Consider the following 23,561-nt stretch of genomic DNA (forward strand, 5'->3'; position numbering starts at 1 on the left):
CGGCCCTGTTCACGACGATAAACAAAGTACAACATGTTGACAGGTTTTCTTAAATGTTAAAATCTCTCGACTTTTTCTGAAATTTTAAATAATTTTTTATAAAAATTATTTTACTTGCGAAAAAATATGAGCGACAAGTTTCTTACAATTGGATTGCATTTTGCAAAAAGGAACCACGAGCATTGCAATATTGCTAAGATTGTGCAACTTCTTTTGTCTTGGATAAAGAACCTGATTATCCATTGACAGTTTCTATTTTGCTCGCTGAAAACTGTGAATCTAAGACAAAAATGACCATGTAAATTTCATATTTTTTCATGATTTCAGCTATTTTACTGCAAAGGATGAATTTGCACAATCTTAGCACCATTGCAATGCTTCTGGTTCCTTTTTGCAAAATGCAATCCAATTGAAAAAATGCAATATTTTCGCTGGAAGTAGAGATTCAGGGTTCCGCAGCCAAATTTAATTCTCGACTTTTTGGGTTTTCTCAGGCTTTTTCTTTACATCTTTTCCGTTCCTGGCAGAACTCTCCGTACTGTGCATGCACCATTGCGCTTCAGTATCGGCGGTTCCTCACCTCTTCACCGCTCCATTTGATCGCAATTACACATCGAGTCATTGTAAATATGCAAATTTACACCGGTGACGCTCATTACCATTTTAAATGGCATTTATCTATTCCACATGCCATCCGAGGGCGGAGAAGTTTTTATGGAGGTGGGGTGGGGGTTACCGAATTTAGTTGTGGAGATAGATTTTGTAAGAATTAAGATATAGAAAAGGAAGAAGAGCCAAATGGTGTAGAAATATAGAAAAACATAGAAAAGTGTAAAGACCTGCTGTATGCCTAAGTACTAAAAAGGCGGCGCAAATCTATAATACATAGGAACGCGAAAAATATTAGGACTGTATTATCCATTGACAGTTTTATTTTGCTCGCTGAAAACTGTGATCTAAGACAAAAAAATGACCATGTAATTTTTCATATTTTTTCATGATTTTTCAGCTCTATTTTACTGCAAAGGATCTGTAACGATTTCAAATTGTATCTTTTTTCAAATTGTAATTGTAAATTTTGCATTTTTTTTCCAATTTTTTTTGCTACTCAGATTTCTCGTGCCCTGTTTTAAGCACTTGTGATATTATGTTACACTGTTATTCAGCCTCACCTGTGATTCTTTTATAATAAACCACCGCTCGCCCCGGTCTGCGTGGGGATAAATAGTTGTTTCTCATTGAATTCGTACTGTCACTTTAGCGGTTAGTTAAAAAGTTTTCCGGTAAAGTCACTTTAGCGGTAGAAAAAGTTTTCCGGTAAAGTCACTTTAGCGGTAGAAAAAGTTTTCCGGTAAGGCCACTTTAGCGGTAGAAAAGTTTTCCGGTAAAGTCACTTTAGCGGTAGAAAAAGTTTTCCGGTAAAGTCACTTTAGCGGTAGAAATCAGAAACGGGGTTTGCCAAAAAAATCGTTTGGCAAACCTAGTTTGCCTAAAATCACTTTTGGCAAACCTAGGTCTGCCTAAAATTTTCAGGCATGCATCGAGGGTGGAGAAGATTCTCTATTTTGATGTTAAGTTCAGCTCATTTTGAATGGAAAAGTCGTGTTTTTCGGGTGATATCTCAACATTAAGCAGACTTGAAGAGCATTCTAAATATTTTGATATTATATTTATGCACGTATAAAGGTCGATTTAAAATGGCGCGCCTTTCGGCGCCTTTTCAAAGTCATGATGCCTACACAGAAACCAAAGGGTCTTGTGAGAGGCAAGAGATATTTGATTCAAATTTCCACGAACTCTTTGGGAGCTAAATGTACTAACTACTAAGACTTTAATTATTGAATGATGTTCTTTATTGTGAAAGGGAGGTGTTTTTTTTTTTTTTTTTTGTTTTTGTTTTTTATCACGAGGTGATTTCTGATTAATTCTTTTTAGTCACCATTAATTTTAAATGGTATAGTTTTAATAACTATAAAAAGTGTTCGCCCATAAACTTACTTTCATCACGGTATCTGCAGAACTGCCCTCATGATCCTAACACGCTTACTTGTTCCATTAGTGCTGATACGCTTTTATTGCGGTTAATTCGTAAATTGGAATTCCGGATATCATTCCGAAAACAAATCTCATTAAACCAGGCGCACGACTGTCCCACTTGGCCCTCTGGCTTTGCGCTCTTTGATTGTGTCAAGGCTGATTGGCAAAACGTTATTTTGAATCCAGTTGGCAGTCCGCACAATTGCAGTTAGTACCTTCTTCTTGATATAGCTCAATTTAAAAAAAAAAAAAAACAATGCTTCGCAACGATTTGATGCCGTTATTATTAGATGACTGATGAATGTTGATCGAATTAAAAACGTGAGGGATTCGCTCTTTGCGAGAGTGTTCGAAATCAATGCACTGAGAATGGACGTCTTTAGACAAGAGGGAATGAATCTGTAAGGGTAGTATTTTAAAAAAATGGAAGGAAATGGAGCTTCTTACGGTGTTTTGTTTGATACGTGTTGTTTTCCCCTCCCCCCTTCTTTTTTTCAAATTACTTCTGAAGATACAATGCTTCTGTTTTACGACAACGTTCAATTATTATCAAGCTAAGACAGGTGAAAAAGAAATGAAGGTAGCTGCTACTATGTTTCAACACGTTATCAAAAATAAGAATTACGATAACTTGATGAAATTCACCCTGTAAGCGTCGTGCGGTACCTGGGTAGCACCCAAAAGATTATGATATAATTTTGTTGGATATCCGTCTTTGTAATGCAACCCGTTTTCTTCTTCTTCTCCCAACCGCGTTATTGACTGATGCAGTAGTGTTAAATGACACGTGAGAGGTCATAAAACTGGCCGCCGAAACAGAACAGTCATTCACCCGTGCCAACAATGGGTATGAAACTCATTATTCGACAGATCGCATTTTTTATTCAACATCTTCGTAATTCAGAAAAGATAAAACCTGAAATCCCCTCCTATAATCGAAGAAATATTCTAAAACTGCGCCGCATTAAGGAGACCTAGCCGACGAGAGAAGTCTGACCTGGCGAGGAAATCTCTTGTCGAGTTATTCAGTCAATTTGTCTCATTCTGATTAAAAGTTTTTACTGTTCAAAAATAACTTATTACCTACCCTGGAGGTCTAGATATAAGAGGTCTAATTACTTGGCATTTTCTTGATAAATTTTTAAACTTCTGAATTTAGGTCACGCGTTCTTCATTATTCTGTGATTTTCAGTCCACAGGCTAACATATACAACACATTCGTAAAATTTGTATTGTGTGCGTACTGGCAATTTCAAAGACCTTGAGAATGAATTAGATAGAATTTTTGGGCAAATAATTCTTTCCAAATGCTACTAGTTTAGTTTGGTATTCGGATTATGACTTACGTTTGGTAATACACCCTTACGTCTGATCAAAATGAGCAAACTCTTGCTATTATCGTTATCTGAACTCCTTTTCCATTGCACAATCCATCATCCTTATATTGCAACAGGAAACGTATGACGTATTGCGCTTTTCCACGCGATAAAAAGCAAGGATAAGCGACGAAAACAACTGTTTGAAAAACACTCCAAAAGGGAGTGACGTAAAGCAATCTCGGTGGAGTAGGATGAGTTAGAGAAAGGAAAAAAGTCAACATTCTCACCATCTGTATTTTTCCCATGATCCTGGCGATTCAGTACGTCAAATCCATCAAAACTACGCAATCTGCGAACGCACTGTCACAAAACACCGCGGGAATCTAATCGGAAATTCTGGCGCGCCGCATTTCGCGCACATGCACCTACGTATTACGCCGAAGCGGCTGGACTCAAATTTCCGGTTGAAAAAAGTTGCGGGCCAAAGTTCAGCAAGACTGTTGGAACACCGCCGGTAAACACCACATGTTGAGATGCACTCGGGGACTTTCGAGAGAAAAGTGGTTTTTACCGTTTAGTCCGATGTTGAATGGAAAAAACAGGTGATTTTGTATCAACCCCGCGTTTCACTTGTAACAAGTTCGAATGAAGTCACTGTTTTTAAGGAACACAACTCGAGATGCAAGCTCGCACTTAATATAGTTTGCTATAGGTCGGGTTATATTTACGATGCCTAGTGGTTTTCATGTAGATATATAGTTACGTGAAAACTGAATATTGCTCAAGGCACATTCTTTCAATTTTGTCCATGATGAAAAGTTCAATTTTCTCGTGAGACCGAAAAATGTTCACAGCAGATCTCTCACATTCATGCGGTAAAAATTATTTTTTTCTGTCTGGAAAAAAAATATTTCTTGAGGGTGATTACCAATACATGCTAACTAAACAGTGGTTTTAAGAACCAAAATCGCTGATCTATATTTGCTCCTACAGGATCTCACGGGGCTTTGTGACAAGCTTATCCAAAGACTATACGAATAGCTAACGGAATGAGCGACCAAACTGAATTTTATAATTTTCGGGGAGAACTCTTATATCATCGTCATTAATCTGAATAAATGATTGATGAGTATTATCCCATTTATACTGAGAATCTCTGAGTAGATTGATTCCGGACAGAAAAACTATCTAACTCTAACACATAATGTCGTTTCACCCAAGCTGGTGCAAACCTTTACGGCATATCGCCATAGCCAGGGGATTCAAACTGAACAAATTCAGTGATTTTCAGTTGATTAAAAAAATGTGTTTCTTTGACAGAAGTGATAGTTTCGAGAAAAAAAAAGTAATGGAAAATTTATAAGATCACAAACTGCGCTTTTTGCACTCATACAGTTGCATGTTTTTTTTTTCAAATACTCATTCATGAAAGGTAGGGTGGGGGTTGTTGAGGTATCTTTTAAAACCGCTGAGTATTCGGATCCTCAATCACATTTTAATCAATTCACGCATTTTTTTCGTAAAACACACTGCAAAAAAAATGCGCATGTTATACAAAAAGGGTAGTTTTAAGAAATTTTTGCCTTAATATATATTTATCTATTAACACCATAAATCATCTCAAGTATTTAATGCTAGAGCAAATTCACCCTTTTTAGGTTTGAGTGCATCAATTGCTCTACAAGCGCTACTCTTAAGAGGGGGAAAAAAAGAAAAACCAACTCGTTTAAATAGAAATTTTCCAAAATGACGTTCAGAGTTCATTAAGACTGACGTTATAGGGGACGGAACCACCGTAAAAACACCGCACACACGAGTAGGTTTGTGGTGGGTTATCGATCGCACGTCTTTACGAAAACCGTACTTGAAGTTGGAGACGTTAAGTCCGACGCCGTAGAGAAGCGAGCGTTTACTGAACCGCGTTCGGCGCACAGCCGGCGTCACGTCCCGGGCCGGCAGCGGTGCTTTCGACGCGGCTCACCTTTCATCAGGTGTAACAGATAGCGCTGCCATCGCGCAGAGAAATCGTGCCCAAAGAAGCTCCCTGGTTAGGTCGCTTCCATAAGTAGTAAGTACATGAAGATAGTAATTTTGTCTCGCAGACATACAGGGCCGTATTATAAGTCTCACTGGGCCGAGTTGGACGCACGCAACGGCAAATTTTCAGAGGTATTTTCGTAGCACTGGAAAAAAAAAAAAAAAAACAAAAAACAAAAACATTGGATCTAGAGGCGAGACTCTTAAAAACATCGACAAGAAATGTATTCTTGATTCAATTAGAATCTAGCTCAAATCAAGAACCAAGCCTCTTAATTTAAGCGGATTTCGTTTTGATTCAAGCAAAAATCCGATTGAATCAAGAGTATTTTTTCTTGTCAATGTTTTCAAGAGTCTGGACTCTAGATCTAATGTATTTTTTTCCATTGAGACATTGAAACGACGCAGACATTCGGATAAGCGAATTTCATTTAAAGTTCCAAACCCCTTCGGAAAGTTCTGTCTCATCGATTACAAACACCAGTGGACACCGTTGTTATCAGATTCGACCAATCAGATCCGTTGGTTTTCGATAGGTCGAACCTTTTTTAGAACCACCTCGCGAGGTGGTACCAGAATCACGCACCAACGCAACGTTGCGATTCGTCAGTCACCGAGTCGGAAGTTCCGAACTCAAATGGAATGGCAGCTAGGAGGTTCGGACAAACAAGTAGTACCGAACCTCTGAGTAAAATTCGCTTAATGTCAATGCCCAAAGGATTATGGTTCGACAGGGGCACTGGGGCAGTTGAGGCTAGGTGTCGTGGAGCGCCAAGGAGTGCGCTAAAAAGCGACTTAAATGTATGCATTTTCGAAAAAATGTATTTTTATAACACATGGCGCAACTGAACTTAAAGAAAGTTTACTTTTCTTATCCAATCTATCAGTTCTCTCCCTATACAGCTATCTACAGCCCTATCTTTTACAGCAAGGTACTTTATTTTTAAGTTTGAAGTTATTCTAATTTTCTGGGGATGCTTCCATTTGAATACTTGGAATGCCGGATTCATCCAGCGCGGGTCCCTACGTAATGTGCGTCCCTTCCGTTATGGAAAACATTGGAAACCGTTGAGAAATTGAAAAATCAATTATACATTTAAATAAAAGCTGCTAAACACAAAATGCGCGTAAATGCTTAAAAATATGTCAAAGGACGATCGGCGATCGCCCAAGGCGAAATGAAAACTAAGCGATGTGACTCTGGTCCTGCATTGGACTTAACTTCTTAGGTTCTTGCACATCCGATTGGTACCAAGATTCTGACACAGTTTTGGACGAGGTGCTTGCATTGAGAGACGCGATCTGAATTCAAAAGTAGAGAAGAAGGAACTAAAGCTGAATCAGCTGACAGCATTCTTAGAAGTAAACAGAGCGCTTACCTCCGCTGCTGCCAACGTCGAGTCTGGAGCCAAATCGAGCGTTAAAAAACTCAGATTCCCCATTCTAAATTCCATTTTTCTTTTCTTTTTTTCTGCCGCATAAGAAGACACAAAAGTTTGTATCTTGAAAATCATTCCGAAGATATACTAAACAATGATAACCGATGGTCTTTTCTTCCTCGAGTTACTTGGTCCAGTGCACAAATTCAAAATCCTTGCGTTCAGTGCTATCACATTTACAAAGTTTCAGGGACACTGACATCTTCATTTCTATATTAATGCGCCTCGCAGAATAATTACTAAAAATGATGTAAAAAATGAGTATGCGTAAATCACGTACTTTGCAGAGGTTGGGTTTTGCCTATCCAAAACGTATTTTGGTTTAAAAAAACTAAGGAGAGTCCTAAAAACACGAAAACAAAGTTTTTCCTTAGTTTTTTCCTGTAAAAACACAATGCTAAAAAACAACAGACACAAAGCCTGGGACGTTTTGGGGTGGTTTCAACTCCCTCCACGACGAGGAGACAAAAATATATATAATGGGAGCCTAGGGATTTTGATTTCATAAGTTTTCATATATTTTTGTTTCCTGGTCGATGAGGAGGTTGAAACCATCCGAAAACGTCCCAGGATTTGTTTCTTGTTTTTTAACCTTGATTACGTGTTTTCTTGCGTTTTTAGTTGAATTATTTGGGCTATTTTTGTAATTATTGTTTAATCCTGAATATAACACAAAATCACCAAACATTCTTGGGAATGCGATGAATTTTTCCGTTAAAAATCCACGGAAGGGCAAAGAGAGGGTGACTGTTCCATTTTTTTCCAGTCTTAGGACCATATTACCTGACACTATCATATTTGATTGTTCAAATATATTTTGAAGCATGTGGAGCGGCAACGATGAAAAATTAAGCCGCAAATTCTTGGCACGTTCGGGCCGCTACTCATCGTGGCCAAACGTGCTTAAGTCCGTGGCCGAAACTGAGACCCAGACAGCAAGCGGTCGCACGAGTACTTGACTCGCTTTTGTTTCGGTTTAACCTCGTCAATGGACGTGAATAATGCAGACGGGGCAGGTGTCGGGATCCCGAGCCGAAACCTCGGAGCAAATATAACGGAATTATGGAGACGGGAGATTATGGAAAGAAAGTTCTGAATCTTTAAGGTGCGTTCAAATATTGTTTGACAATGGGCTTGTTGCAAACTTCAGCTAGAGAGAGAAGAAGAGTTATTTCTTACAGAAAATGGCTCAAAAATCACGATGTGCGCATTGGGAGCCTGAAACAATCTACAACTATAAGCTCCAAGACCTCCTAATTTTGCGAAACTGGTAACGCTTAGTTCCAGCGTTCTACCGGGCCGCTTTTCATGATTTTTGTGGCTATCGACGGGCAATTGTCTCTAGATAAGCCAACTCTTTTCAGATTTTCAAAATATGGCCCAGGTTTTTTTATATTACGTGGTAAAGTTGCGAATTCTCCCATTTAAACAATGTAAATTTATACTTTTTGTCATAGTTCGTTTGAGCGTTCTACCGGGCCGATTTCCATGATTTTTGCGTAAATCGACAAGTAATGGGCCCTAGATGAGCCCGCTGTAATCAGATTTTGGAAAAAGGACCCAGGTTTTTTTAAAATCACGTTATAAAAGTGAGTGAGTTTACAGAATGCTCCGGTACTGCTACCGCTATGCGCGAGAGGATGCGCAGTGGTTGAGGAGGTTGCGCAGTAGCCGTGTGGCCTGCGCATCAGCTCTGCACTTATCTACACAAGATTCGCATCGACGACCTAACGTCGAGCGGTGGCCAAGTCGTCTAAGACGTCGAATGCGTCCACTTTGAGTTTCGGTGTGGGTTCGATCTCCGACTCAAAAAATCTTAAATATTACCCGATTATCATTGTTCAATGTTTTATTGCAATATTTCATCAGGCAGTCATTCCAAAACGCGTCCCTTTAATTTTAAAGTAATTTTAAGTAAATTTTAAAATTAAAGTATACCTCATATCGTAATTTTTTAGGGGAAAAATAAAACTAACACTGATAGGAGGGTAAAAATAGGGCCGCGAAGCGGCTCATTGATGGCGCGGAGCGCCTTCAGGGGGTTGGGCCGCGTAGCGGCCAGGGGGCGTAGTCCCCTAGTAATATATAATAATAATGTTTTTGAACCCTCAAATTTGAGCAATTTTGGAAGGCTCTAGGTTTGGAGGAATTGGCCACGGCCCGTCTTTCAATCAGTTTAAATCCAAAAACGATTTAATTTTGTGAGAAAACTACATAGTAATTTCTAATTTTGACGTCTTTCACTGATACAAGAGACAGCACCTTTAATTATTCAAGTTAAGAGAGAAACCAAACACGCAATGTGGCCTGGAACGGCGCGACTTAGAGAGAAATGATGACGGGGACTTGAGATGAAAAGCAGAAGCCCTCGGTGCGGCGATCGGCATGTAACACATATTAGCGCCTACAAGACTGCACGAATACTTCACGCATTGCATCAAACGCAGTGCGGCCATTGGGTCATTGCGGTCAGCGTGAAACGGATAGCGCCTACAAGAATGCATGAATACCTTACGCATTGCGGTAAACACAGTGCGAACAGCGTGAACGCATAGCGCCTACAAGACTGCGTGAATACTTCACGCATGGCGTCTAACACAGTGCGGTCTGCACGGCGGCGGAAGTTAAAATCATTAATCCACATTTTATGTTTGTTCTTTCGTACTTTTTTCGTTCACTTCTTATGGATGGAAGGCCTTGTCCACACAGAGATAGGTTCACGAAACTTAACTTTCGCGCAAAGTTTCGTGAACTTTTGATAGTAGTTTGGCAGGGCTTTCCCAAAAAATGTGTTCAATACGAGGAAACGCGTTTTATGCACCCCTTCCGCGCTGGCACGTTAATTTGATGGTTTTTATTGATGTTTCAAAACGAATGAGAAGGGGGCGGCAAAATACAGGCGGCTCATGGGCGGCAAGTAGAGAAATCCGGCCCTGACTAGACAGGGAAAGAAATCAAGCACCTTCGCGCGTTCTCTTTTTTTCTCGCCAAAATTTAACATAATAAAATACAATACAACTTTGAACATTTACACATTCAGCTGGAAAGTAAAACAATTTCGTATTCCGTGTTCAAAACTATTCGAGAGAGAAAACTCTATGCGCAATTTAATTTACCGCGAGTACCCAGGCTGACTTCGATTCTATGGAAGGTCGGTGCGCGATAATTTCGAAAGAGCTGGAGTCTCATGACCTACTGATGTGACGATAAATCTTTTGTTGTCAAACTCCGGGTTGCAACTATCCGGCTAAAAACGAACTAATCTCAATTTAAACGAGTGGAAATCGCCGGAGAAATCATCACAAGTTGACAAAATTTGTCTGCAAACATCCACGAACTCATTCGGATCCTCGCTTCACATCTGTCACCGGCGGGTTTGCCGATTTTGGTACTTCTTTACAAGCCGCCGTAGAGTAAAAAATTGCCTTTTCAGTTTCCTCTCTTGGAAGTAGATTTGAATAATCATACTCAAAGTGGTGGCATTGACCCCTAGCTCGTGGTGAGATTTGACCGATGGATCGTTTTCGATAGTGATTCGATGTATCGTTTGGTTCAAAACAATGGAACATAACCTCAAACCAAAATTTTAAGAAATTTGACAGGAAAGCACCCCCTCCACGTTTTTAAACTCTCAACATAAATCGTGCCAAACACTCACCAAGTGGATTGCCGATTATTCCTATACAAAGAAAGAGAAAAAAAAAAGAAAAAAAAGAAAGAAAGAAAGAAAGAAAGAAAGAAAGAAAGCTGAATCTGAGAAATTCCGTAGCCATTTCAATACTCCAGGCCAAATAGTACTCAAACGAATCGAAAATCTATCACAAAAAACCCGTTCCGTCAGATTACTCAATTGACTTTTGAGGTTATGTTTACGTTTTGAACCAATCGATATCGATACAATCGCACCCGTTTGATGTATCGAATACGATCTGTAATAGGAAAGAGATCGGCGCGGTAGAAAGGCATTATGAGCAATTCTTTTTGACGACGATTCTTCCTCACCGACTCCTCAATTTTTCGGAATGATTTCAGCATATTTAAGATTACCTGGTGCAGCCCCTTTAAATTATTACTGCTTCAAATTCAAAAGCGACACAAGAAACGGAGGCAAAATGGTGGAAAAGAGTTTGATGGTGTAAATTGTGCATCCGACGTAAAGAAGCTCGAAGCTCCGAACATTAGTCGAAAGTAAAATGCGCACGCCAAAAATAATTTTGAGGCGGATCAAACTTCTTTATAAAGTTACTCTTATAGTAAAAATGGCACATTGAGATGGAAAGAAAAGCGTATTAATAAAATCAAAAGCAGAATTAAAATTATCCTCAGCTTGAATTTGTTAAATTAAGGTTCTTTCTCACCCGTGTGATCCCATGCAGCATGCCTCAAACGTGCGAGTATCATTGATGATCCCATCAAGTTGATAACACTGTTAATACTTCATTTAAATCCGTAGAATACATCGATTCATGGTGAGACAGGCTGCCTCGCCTAGAATCGATTTTTTAACATACGTTTAAATGGAGTAAAGGCAGTGTTGCCAACTTGTAAGAATCATCACTGGCAAATATTGCAGTATGGCAATAGAGATGCGTGGTGGATGGAACTTACCTGAAACATAAGAAAATGCATATGAATTAAAAACAAATAATAATAAAAATAATAACAAATTAAACAAATAATTTAAATAAAGAACATCTATTTAAAGCGATCTATGATTTTTCTTCTTGGGGTCATTACTCGCAATTCGTCTCAATATTGAATTATTGAAAATTGGTGTCTGTGAAGCTAGGTATAGTCTATTTTCCTGGAATTCACTTTTTCTTTTATTGAATCTATGCAGCTCTTAGAAATCGAATGATTTTTCTTATTTGTGTCATAAATTGGCGACGTGTTTATCTATTGTAAGATTTAAAAAATCTATACGACTTTAATCAACTATACTATCCCTCGAGCGAGACGTGATAGATGATAAGAGGAGTATCTAAGCACGTTAGCACGAAACAAAAACTTCGCAAATTTAACAATTGCACGCGAGATAAAAGGAACCGATGTATAAAGGCTATTATTTGGAGTGTAAAACATTCAACTACTCGAAGACGGATCATCATTAATTAGCGAGCGCTCTTTCGCGATCAGCGGCGCGACGCGACATGCACCATGATCAGCTTCATGCCGCCTGAATTTGATAAGATACTGCCTGCACGTCCGTGTATGACAATCGGTATCCCTCTAATTTGAAGGACCCGTGAGAGAAAGTAAAACTTTTATTTTACCGACAAGCTGAACAAAAATATATGTAACATAATATTTGGTTTGGTCAAGTAGCGCAACTGAAGCTCTTCCTGCTTCCTAATATCAATTCGAAGCAGAACGATTGTTTCAAAGAGTTGCTGGACACTTCTCTTCCTTGCGGATTTCATACAGGCCTATACCATCCCATTTTCCCTTTTTTTCTTAAAAACCACATCGTATTTTTGTTTTTTGTCGATATCGTGCCTTTATTCTGATTTGTTAAGGAAGAACGCCGTATGGACATTCGAGAGTTGCCAAATTTCCCTTGATAAAACATGTAATTTTGACGACAATCATGGACATTTTTCTTTGAAATTTTCAGATGTATTAGATTAAATTGCGTACGAAATTGTCTGAAAATTTTGGAAAAAATAATATTCACAATATTCCCTGTAAATTCGGTTTTTATCGAAGGAAATTTGGCAACGCCTGAAGGCTCATATCTTCCTGAGCACGGCAGAATTGGAGTAGCGGTTATTGTAAGTGGTTGCAACCTTTGTTTTGGTCCACTTATATTCGTAAAAGCTAAAACCAGTCATTGTGGGCAAATGTTTCCTCTTCCGGTGGTCTTTTGGTAAAATTCTTGTTCAAATTATTTAAAAAACCTAATGGTTGTTTCAGGAGAATATAATTGAGGCTGGGGTTCTATTCGGTATGACTTTTGGAGTTACTGTTCTGCAAATCTGAAAAGGGAAAATCCTGAACTTTCAGAAACCCTTTGAAATATCATTCCGATCTCTGAAAAAAAGTAAGGTAACGACTACTGTAAGTCTACTTGATTTTTTACACAGTGATACTATTTAGTAAAAATGACCAGAATTGTGGTAGTATTCACCAGAACTCAGATGATTCTTACCACAATATGGTAAATGCTACCGTAAAATCTGGTGTCAATTACCATACTCGGACCACTGTATCAGAGTATGGTAAAATCTACTAAATTTTTTTTCAGTGATGTTTTACTTTCATTTTTTTTTAAATCGCATTGTTCGTATCATGACAACTCGATCCTGAACTTTCTGATCTTCCAACATCGCAAATTTTCCAGTCGAATACTCAATGAATGTCTCCTTCGCTTGACCCAAACATCCAGACTTTAGCAGCACGTAAACCCGTTTCGTAGTGGGTTACCCAACCGCACGGTGGTTTAAAATTCTGATTTACGGCTTCAAGTTTAGGATTTTGTTCCCTTTAAGGTATTTCAATTGATCAAATATCGGCCGAGAATATAAAAAAGGATATTTTACTTATCGCCCCTATTTATATTTACACGTTACTTTAAGTTTAAAAGTCGTTTAAAAAATTAATAAAAATGTGGGTTCCTTGTCTTTTATTCTTTTTGAATACTCGCAGTACTCATACGGAAAATAATAAACAATTATGATCTTAACGAAGTTTTTGAGAAGCCAGGGTCGCCATACATATTTTCTTGAATGTAACGCTGAGGGGCCGTTCATAAATTACGTAACGGCACTTTTGCCCCCATCCCCCTTATAACGCCTTTGTGACGAAGGTCCCTATAGGGTGTCTACTAAAACAGGCTGACCAAAAATCAGTACTTTTACGGTACTTTTTCAGTACATTCGCGAGAAATTCAGTACCTCCTCAGCGGAAAAATTCAGTACTTTTTCAGTGCCTCCATTTGACGAAATTCGAAAAATTTCAAAAATTTGAATTCCTCTCTTAAATTGCGACAAAAATGAAAAATTCCGGACCTTCTGACAGAATTGCCGCACTTTTTCAGTACTTCCGGATCGCCCTCAAAAAACCAGCACTATTTCCGCACTTGCAGACACCCTGCATCCTCACTTATGTCAGCGGAAAAATCATCGTGCAAATTAGCAATACTGCCGTGCTAAGGAAGAACGCCGTATGAGCCTCCAGGCGCTGCCAAATTTCCTTTGACAAAACGAGGATTTTCTGGTAAATTTATGAATATTTTCATCCCAATTTTTCGGATAATTTAGTTCACAATTTTACCTAAAGATCCTGATAATGTCGAGGACAAATATTTGCAACTTTCTTCAAAAATGAACATTTTATCGAAGGAAATTTGGCAACTCTCGAATGTTCACACAGCGTTCTTCCTTAGCACGGCAGAATAGTAAGACATGCAATAATCACCCTTTAGATAGACAAGAGATAAGGAACACACTTTCCCTGATGCATCGTCTCAAATATTTTCCTGAAAATATTCGAATCCGCTCACTGTGGCGCGTGGCGAAGCCCCTGGTCACAGTGTCGGATTCTTTCCTTCAACGCCTACGCGCAGCCCTTTCCTCTCCCGCCACCTCCCCCTGCCCCTCCCCCGCGCCTGCTGGGGGTCCTCCGTGGCCCGCGGCCCCGCGGCTGGCTGTCCGAAGCGGGTTCAACTCCGACTCTTTTACTTCCACTGATTGTTTCATGGTCGTAGTCTGATTCCGCTCTGTCTCGGCCCATCCAGGGTGTGGCGCGACCAAATTAAGGGTGTGGGCTGATTTATCTCCCCCTCCCCCCGCGGCCCCGACCCTCAACCAGGACTGTCTTCCCGGGCTCTCTTTGAGCCCTTTGATTTGTGGACCGCTGTGAGTGATCTTGCCATTGATCCCTCCACGCGTGTTGCCGAGTTGCCACGGGAAATTATTCATATCTAATCGTAACGGCGTGAATGAGCGATAATCGATAATGGAGACGTTGCATGTGTGAGGAATTTGACATTTGACTAGTGATTCTAATATAAAAGTTCGCGAGAAACACGATGGTGCCGCTGGTTTCCTCTGAAATCAACTCCCAAGCTCACAAAAAGCTCTGAAGTTGAGGCCAAAATGGAGGGGATATCCCGCACGCTATCTGAGGGTCCAAATCTACATCAAAACAAACTCTCCTTGCAAAGGTAGGGAGCAAATACATTAGCAGGGTTGCCGTGTTTTCGGTTTTGGAGTCCCCATTTGGGGACTACATCCCGGGGGAAATGATGGACTAGCTGTAGGGTTTCTCGTGGGTTTCCGTTAGTAAGTCTATTGCTTCCCTCCTTTCTCCATTTCAATCACCTAACGACTAATAGGACCGCTCCATTTTCTGTTCATCCTCTTAGTCTATCGCTTTATCTATCAATTTCAATAATCTGGACTCTGTACTAGGCTTTTTGTAACTACTAGATAGGCAATTCAACTAACAACGAGACTAGAAAAGTGGGTAGTACCTTAATCCACTGAGTGGAGTACTGTAGAAGAGCAACGATTCTCTTTCTTCAGCGTGCTTGCTTTTCTGCCGTGCTACGGTAGAACGCCGTATGAACATTCGAGATTTGCCACATTTCCCTTGATAGCACATGTATTTTTGACGACATTCGTGCACATTTTTCTTTGAAATTCTCAGATGTCTCAGATTAAATTGCGCAGTGGCGTGGCGTGAATTGCGATGTATCGATGGTTCTGCCATTTAAACCTATGGTAAAGAATCGATCATTAAGGTGTCCGCTGCGAACACCCTGTTTATCGACCGTGTTCCATAGGTTTAAATGGCACATTAAGCGATGTATCGCAAAGCACGCCACGCCACTGAAATTGCGTACAACATTTTCTGAAAATTTTGGAAAAAAATATTCACAATTTTCCTAATAAATTCAGTATTTACCGAAGGAAACTCTGCAACGTCTGAAGGTTCATACGGCGTTCTTCCTTAGCACGGCAGTACTGCACACAGCTAAGAAAAAACACGGGCTGGAATGACTCTATTGAACTCGAGTTGAACGGCAACTGCATCATATAGCGCGATTAATTACAGATGCACCAGTGCTGTCCTCTGCCACGCCCCGAGTCAACCTTTTGTGTCAATGCATACATTAAATTTGTCATAAAATGCCGGCGCGGGCAAATTTATCACCCGGCATGCAAATTTTATGCTCACGAGAAATTCCAGGTATGTACCATCCATGATACAGTGATGCACTCGGTCAGCCAGTATCCTACGCACATGGATACTTGACTTAAAGCAGACAAAAACTTCCTTGCAAACGGATCACATCGTTTATGCATACAGGGTGTCTCACGAAAAACGAGCCACCTTGAATATCTGCCGAACGCGTCGGAATTTCGAAAAACGGTAAAAGACGTGTTCGTTTATATCGAGGGGGACACCATTTGGCGTATTCGACATTTTCCCAAACCGCGGGAGGGGCGCGGGACGGGGGGTGCCCCACCCGTAAGTCGAACTTTTCAAATGGCACCCCTACTTTTTTATTTCAGAAATAAATTCTACGCAAAAAAACAAGCCACCCTGTCCAAACCGAATGTAAATCGGACAATTTTTCAGTGATTGAGAGAGTTTGAAACATTTTTTTCATGCTCTTTCCAAAAATTTCCCACGCCCAATGGAATTGCTGTATCAAACCAAACTCTCCGCCAAAAAAATTCTTAAACATTGCACTTTCGATAAAAAAATAAAAAAAATCTGCTGCACCCGAAATCTAGAGCACGCGGAGCCCTTCTTTGCGACATTAAAATTCGTAATACCGAACATTTCCGAGGAGCGCTCATCGGGAGGGAGTAGTAAGTTTTAGACAAGAATTATTAATCTTTTTTCTGAAGCATAAGAAACCGTGTCCATGAAGAAGCAGTTAAGTAGAAAAACAAATGGATTAGCTTTTTTTTTTGGGGGGGGGGGGGGGGGGGTCAATGACTTGAGCCGGACCTTGATACTTCTGAGGACGCTATTTTTCCGCGGTGCGTTGTTTTTCTACTTAACTGCTTCTTCATGGACACGGTTTCTTATGCTTCAGAAAAAAGATTAATAATTCTTGTCTAAAACTTACTACTCCCTCCCTATGAGCGCCCCTCGGAAATGTTCGGTATAACGAATTTTAATGTCGCAAAGAAGGGCTCCGCGTGCTTCAGATTTCGGGTGCAGCAGATTTTTTTGATTTTTTTTATCGAAAGTGCAATGTTTAAGAATTTTTTTGGCGGAGAGTTTGGTTTGATACAGCAATTCCATTGGGCGTGGGAAATTTTTGGAAAGAGCATGAAAAAAATGTTTCAAACTCTCTCAATCACTGAATAATTGTCCGATTTACATTCGGTTTGGACAGGGTAGCTTGTTTTTTTGCGTAGAATTTATTTCTGAAATAAAAAAGTAGGGGTACCATTTGAAAAGTTTGACTTATGGGTGGGGCACCCCCCACCCCGCGCCCCTCCCGCGGTTTGGGAAAATGTCGAATACGCCAAAAGGTGTCCCCCTCGATATAAACGAACACGTCTTTTACCGTTTTTCGAAATTCCGACGCGTTCGGCAGATATTCAAAGTGGCTCGTTTTTCGTGAGACACCCTGTATATACTGATGATCTTCACCGCGAAAGGTGTCGTGCTCGCACATAACAGCTTGCCAATGTTATATATAATCCCCCGATGAAATAAAGTAGCAAGAATCTGACAAAGAGGCAAATAAACTAACACAGAATGTCAAGAATGCGTAGGTTGCGAATGGGTAATGAGAAAATGCTATTAGTCCCACTTAATTTTTCCGCTTATTATTGCAAGAAATCACTTGAAATTTTCAATAATTGTACTTTTTGAATCGTACTATTTGAAAAAAATGAAGTGCAATAGGATTAAAATTTTCACTATGCTCAAATTTTTTGAGGGAATTATGACGTCGAGCTGGCTTTCGGAATGGCCGAATTTGTTGGAAAAATTGGTTTGGATAGAAAATTATAAATACCTAATCCGCACAAGGAAGAGGTAACCGACGATGTAACAATGTAAATATTCAACGAATTTTTCGAAAAATTGACGATGTTGCAATACATTTTTTTTTAGAGATTTGAGTTGTTCTTTAAACATAGACGGTTTCAGAACACTAGCTGATGGGCTAAATATGCAACGACGCAATAATTTGATCAGCGGTTGCTTTTGGAATGAAGTGACGACTTTACAGTTAAAATGGTCGACTTTTGTTGAAAAAAGAAAGAAACAAAGAAAAAAGAAGAAAAAAAACCATGCCAAGTTACAATAATTCGATCAAAAATTAATCGTTTTTAAGGCTAAGTGCAACATTGCAGAGGTTAAAAAATATTACCTTAAAAATGTTTCGACATGAATAACGCGGCACAGAGCCAAGAATCTGTAGATAAAAAATGAAAGCATTCACACGTAATCGGCATACTGCCGTGCAATGCAAAAACGCCTTAAACACCATTTTAAATGTTTTGAAAAAGATGTATCATGGCAGAAAAACTTCTCTACCTTGGGACGATGTTTTTACAGAATTCTTTCACAAATACTATCAGGAACTTAACCTAACAATTTGAGCTGCATCGGGTACAACAGTTTTTATTTGATACAGTGTTAAGTTCCAAAAAACACGGGAAAATATTGATGGAGTTACGTCGTTTTTGCTGAGCACGGCAGCATTCAAAAACTATAATACATTTTCCCTGCTAACTTAAGGACTCAAATATTTGATCGACGAGAGAGCGTCTTGGGATTGCCAAGATAATGGACGTTGGAGAAAAAAGTGCGGTTTCAGGTACACTGATGTAATTATGGCAACGTTATTACCAACAGACTTCGAATAATGGAACTCCAATCGTATCCATCAAAAGTATGGTAAATGCTATGACAGTCTGCTCATCCTTACCCTAAAAGTACGGTATGGCGCATCATCAGTGTCTTACTAAAAAAATGGGTCCTTGGGATATCGGGCGGATTGGGTGGAGGGGGGGGGGGGGGGGGGGTTGTCACCTCCTCCCTAGGGATAGCCATTCTCTTGAGCACGTTAGTAATGGTAATTCCATAAAACTGATAACAATGGTCAAACTCCGAAAGTATCCTGATGACTAAATAATTGGACTGCATAATGTTGATAATTGTGGGGGCCATGGTTGACACCGTCAAGAATGTTGAGAGAAAGAAATGCTTACTCTCGTAGTAAAGGTCACCAAGTAGTAAGGAGGTACCAGGTGAGACTTGCTAATTTTTTTTTTTTTACTTTTTTTTTCACGTAATGATTGCATCGAATGGTCTGACGGTGAAAGTGGGCCCCACGCGCATCCAGGGCGGACGGGTTCTTCACATCAATGATACTACAAGTCTATTATGGAGTGTTCATTTATGAAATTAAAATAATCCGATGAATGATACAGCCAGGTCTGATTCAATTTAAGAGCTCCTTGAAGACAATCTTGTAGAAACTTTAAAATGTTCGAGGTATGAACTTGGTTGGTGAAAGATCGAATTTTGGTCAAATCAATTGGTTGATTCGGTTGGATTGACGTCAGCACACTCTGGTGGATTTTCATGGAAGTAGCTGGATCTACCCACTCTCTCACAGTGCTTTTCTGAGTTATGACTTGATGGCAAGAAACATTTCGCTTTCTCTGAAACTTTTACAAAAAGTTCGCCACTTATTCCATTTGAGATGCCACGAACCTTTTTTTCCCCTTCAGAGTAAAAATTCCAAAATTTCAATAAAAACGAACTTAAACAATTTTTTTTTTTTTTTTTTTTTTTTTTTTTTTTTTTTTTTTAATTTATTTATCGCACTAACTTGTCGGCACTGAGATAGTCTCAACGAAAACGGATATTATATTTTAAAACTGCCATTAAAAACCTTGCACCTACATCTTACAATAAGTGTGTCTTATACTATTTATACGTAAAAATGCATAAAAAATAAATGAAAAAAAAAAAAAAAACTATTACAAATATGTGGTGGATAAAATTAAAAATATCAGAATATTAAAACAATGAAAAATAAAGTCTCGACGAAAAAAAAACATCCACAAAGTTTATCCAGAATCAAAGATAGAACAACAATTAAATCCTCGTTACTTTCAGTTACTGAGATTAAATTATACCCTTAAAATATTTCTTAGATGCTCAGCGACAAGCGGTATACCCTCATATTCTTTGATCCTACGGATGATAATGATTTCAAAATTGAAAAGTCAAGAGCAGATTCAAATTTCCGTCGCCGTAGTTGTGGCTGTCCAAACCGTTAATTAAACAACAAAAACTATGTGATGCTCGGTCTATGGGTGCAAGGCGCAACGTGGTGGGTAAATGATTTTTCGTGCTCTAAACTGTAAAGCCAAACCGACTGAGGGCCAGCTAATAAACTTCGGGATTAACCGGACAGAGCTCACTGAAAAGTCGGGTCCTCTCCACAGCTCATCATGAGTTAATATTATAAATCAATTATTCCTCAAATTTGAGAACCGCTCACGGAGAAAAAAAGTTCGGCGTCAGCTACCGAACTTCGGTTGCCTGTGCCGCTACGATTGGTTCATATGGAACACCAATTATAGCAGTTCACTGAACTCCAGTTCTTCGGTAGAACGAGCCGAAATTTTCGGTTGTCAGCACGAAGTTCTCGGTCCGGGGAACCGAACTTCGGCTCATCGTGCCGAAGGCTTCTGTACACCTAACCGAAATTCTTGGATGCATGAATCGAAGTCTAGTGGATCTTATCAAGGTTGCATTAAATTCAGGGGGCTCTTATTGCTCTTAGCCAGGGGAGGGGGCCTTTACCCAACCCCCCACAAATAAATTTAAAAAAAAAAAAAAAAAAAAATAGAAGGTATTACAACGCCTGAACAATGATTTGATGGATAGAAATTTTTGCCTACATCGGGATCGAACCTAGAACCTACCTAACACTAATCGAAGACCCTACCTACTGAGCTATGCCGGACGCTTGGAGGAACAGCGAAAAACTTGCATTAATCTTCGAATTGAACTGTGGACAACCAGATATAATCTAATTTACATGGATTTGTTCGTTATTTTATTTTATTCTATATTTTACTTCATTTTACTCTCTCTATGGAACATGAAAAAATGATGAAAATTTAAAAAAAAAAATCCTCAGATCAGATAGCAAGAAAGGAACGAGGATAGAATACATACTCAAATTATAAACGCACATTATACCGTTATCAGTTCCCAAAGTTCACACCAGATAATATCTTTTGCTCAATTTCAAGGCATTTTTTAAATGATAACAATCACTGCACTTAGCAAGGTACAAACAAGAACATAAGTTAGTAGATAGCAAATAGATAATATTAGGTACGAAAGGTCTACTAAGTATATAATTAAATTGAAAGTGCCCACATAAGGAACCATTTGTTATCACCAATAAATAAAATATGTACACTCCCTTACACAAACATAATAAATTTAAAATCATATCTACAATTGAAAGAAATCAGAGGAAAGGAGGACTCAAGCTTTCCTACAACCGCATCATTCTCTACAAATGTAAAACTTGGCTATAGGCACTGATAATGTTGGAAATAAATGGATCAATTCTCCCGCAGACTTCCAATTCTCTACCTATCCTTAATACCAAACAAACAAACTCAGAACAAACATACGTAACCGTTTCCATGAAATCTAGACATAATATTAACACTGCAACTGATAATGGGCCATGTTAAGTAGTGCATAAATTTACTTACAGACTTCTCATCCGTGCCAATCACTGTAGCTCCGTAGTCTGCGCTACGAGTTCTATGGGTTGAAAGTGTACATCGAAGGATATTCTGCTAATGATCAAATTATAGTTTCGCAATTAATTACAGTAAAGAGCTGGAAACTATAATAATGAACGATGCAGGCTTTGATGTTTCGCAGAGACGAAAGAATAAGTTAAAATAAAATAAATCAAGTCAATGATAACCTTTCAGCAAATTGGAAACACAAATTCAACTTTGTGAACTTTTCCACATACTTGAGGGTGACTAGGACTAAGCTATACAGAGAAAACCGAGTCATTTTTGGACAAAAGTAAGGTACATGAGATGAGAGTAGAGATGACCGTCTCTGGTCAGAAATTTAAAGTTGAGTATAAAACATTTTGAAATGTGCAAATGGGCAATGAACTTTCCCTCTGGCATACCTAAGTCTCGTAAAGTAATTAAACTTCAAACCTGTCTTCTACAATTTGATCTGTTTAGTTCCTTTCCTAGATTATAAGCGATAAGCGAAACGATTTTGTAGGTTAGGTCGATAAGAGAAAAAACAATGAGTTCCGGCACTGAGAGAAGCTATGAGCTGATTTCTAAGTCGATATTCGAAGTTAACTGTATGATTAATGAGTCACTTGAGAAACAATTGTCACTTTGAATTCTACAATTGAGAGAAACAACAAATGATACGCACTTTCTGAAGTCCAGCCGAGCTGGATCAAGGCATTCAAGCGACGCTTTTACTTGCAAAAGTTAGAAATGGATAAGAATATCTTTCGTGTGTGTTTAAAGTGTACGATAAGAGGAATTCGTAAACTCACATCTCGCAATCTTCGGATCGTACGCACTACGTAGTTTTGTTCCGAACGGACGATCACGTCGCGCTTCGCGCTCTGTTTCGAGTCATCAAATTCCTGCGTTCAGAGACAGAGAGCGCTAGCGTCGTTTCCCTGTCTGCTAAAATCTTCGGTCGCTTGATACGAATACCCAGTCGGCAAAACGAAAACTTCGGGACGGAGAACGAAAAATGCTCAGATCAGCAGACAAAGGCCAATTTGGGACCACGGTGTGTTATGCCGAACACGCCCGCATACGCCCCCGAATATTCAGTTCCTCACGCCGAATCGGGCCTACCGAACCGGTCGGCGCAAATCCCCGAACTTTTTTTCTCCGTGCTCCAAAGCCTCTTCAAAACCACCGCCTGGTTGGGGTTGCCGGATTGAACATCTTGAATACTATGTTATGAAAGCATTTGCTGGTTGATTGTTGAAATTAATAGACAAACCTGTAGACGAAAAAGACAACAGGGATGTGGAGCCCAGTGGAGGGATCCTATTGGTGGAAGCGGGGAGTTGCAATAGACAAAGGAGGTCGGTAATAGACTAACTATCGGCAACTCACGCGGGAACCTATAGTTGGTCCACCATTTACCCCCTTAGTTTATGAAACCATTCACTTCAGCCAAAAAAATCGCTCCATACTCCCTATGTCTTCTTTATCTATTGCTTCGTCTATCAATTACAACAATCAGCCAGCTGCATATCAACAAACAGTCACCAATAAGCGCCTCGAGATCAAGAATTATATTGGAACATGTATATAAAAATAGTCGGTTGGCCCATAAATGCAAAAATGGCTTGAATTAGAACATAAAATTTAAAATAAACCTCTTGCCTGACTGAAAAAAATACCGCCTCCTCTGAGTTCGATTTTTTTGTATAAATTTAGTGCAATAATGATGCAAAATATTAGTGCATTAATGGATTTATTCAACTGAGCATAACCAGCATCTCGTGGCTAAAACCATGGCATCTACTGAGAATACAAACGATGTTCGAAAACATAGAAGCTTACAACAAAAATTATAGAAGATGCGTACACCCGATGCGTCTCCTGATTTTTTTGTGAACAGGTCTTGCAACTGCGGATCATAAAGTACAGTACAGCGGTGTGATTGTGTGAAGCAATCTAGGCTCTGCTCCTGAGGGTTG

The 23,561-nt window shown here is 39.4% G+C and overlaps 1 protein-coding gene across 6 annotated transcripts in view; it reads right to left on the minus strand.

Annotated features, from left to right (window-relative positions):
- Positions 1-23,561, minus strand: part of DAAM (disheveled-associated activator of morphogenesis-like protein) — a 192,260-nt gene that overhangs the window by 96,659 nt on the left and 72,040 nt on the right. The window contains exons 1-2 of one of the 6 annotated variants that reach the window (XM_072298361.1): positions 5,079-5,279; positions 3,644-4,252 (exon numbers count right to left, since the gene is read on the minus strand). The exons of the other annotated variants lie outside the window; for them this stretch is intronic. Of the exons in view, the coding sequence (XP_072154462.1) occupies positions 3,644-3,661 (18 nt within the window). The 5' untranslated portion in view covers positions 3,662-4,252; positions 5,079-5,279. Of the gene's footprint in view, positions 1-3,643; positions 4,253-5,078; positions 5,280-23,561 lie in introns of those variants that run through there. 6 annotated transcript variants of the gene reach the window in all.

Source organism: Bemisia tabaci, chromosome 3 (genome assembly GCF_918797505.1).
Source record: "Bemisia tabaci chromosome 3, PGI_BMITA_v3".
Lineage (NCBI taxonomy): Eukaryota > Metazoa > Arthropoda > Insecta > Hemiptera > Aleyrodidae > Bemisia > Bemisia tabaci.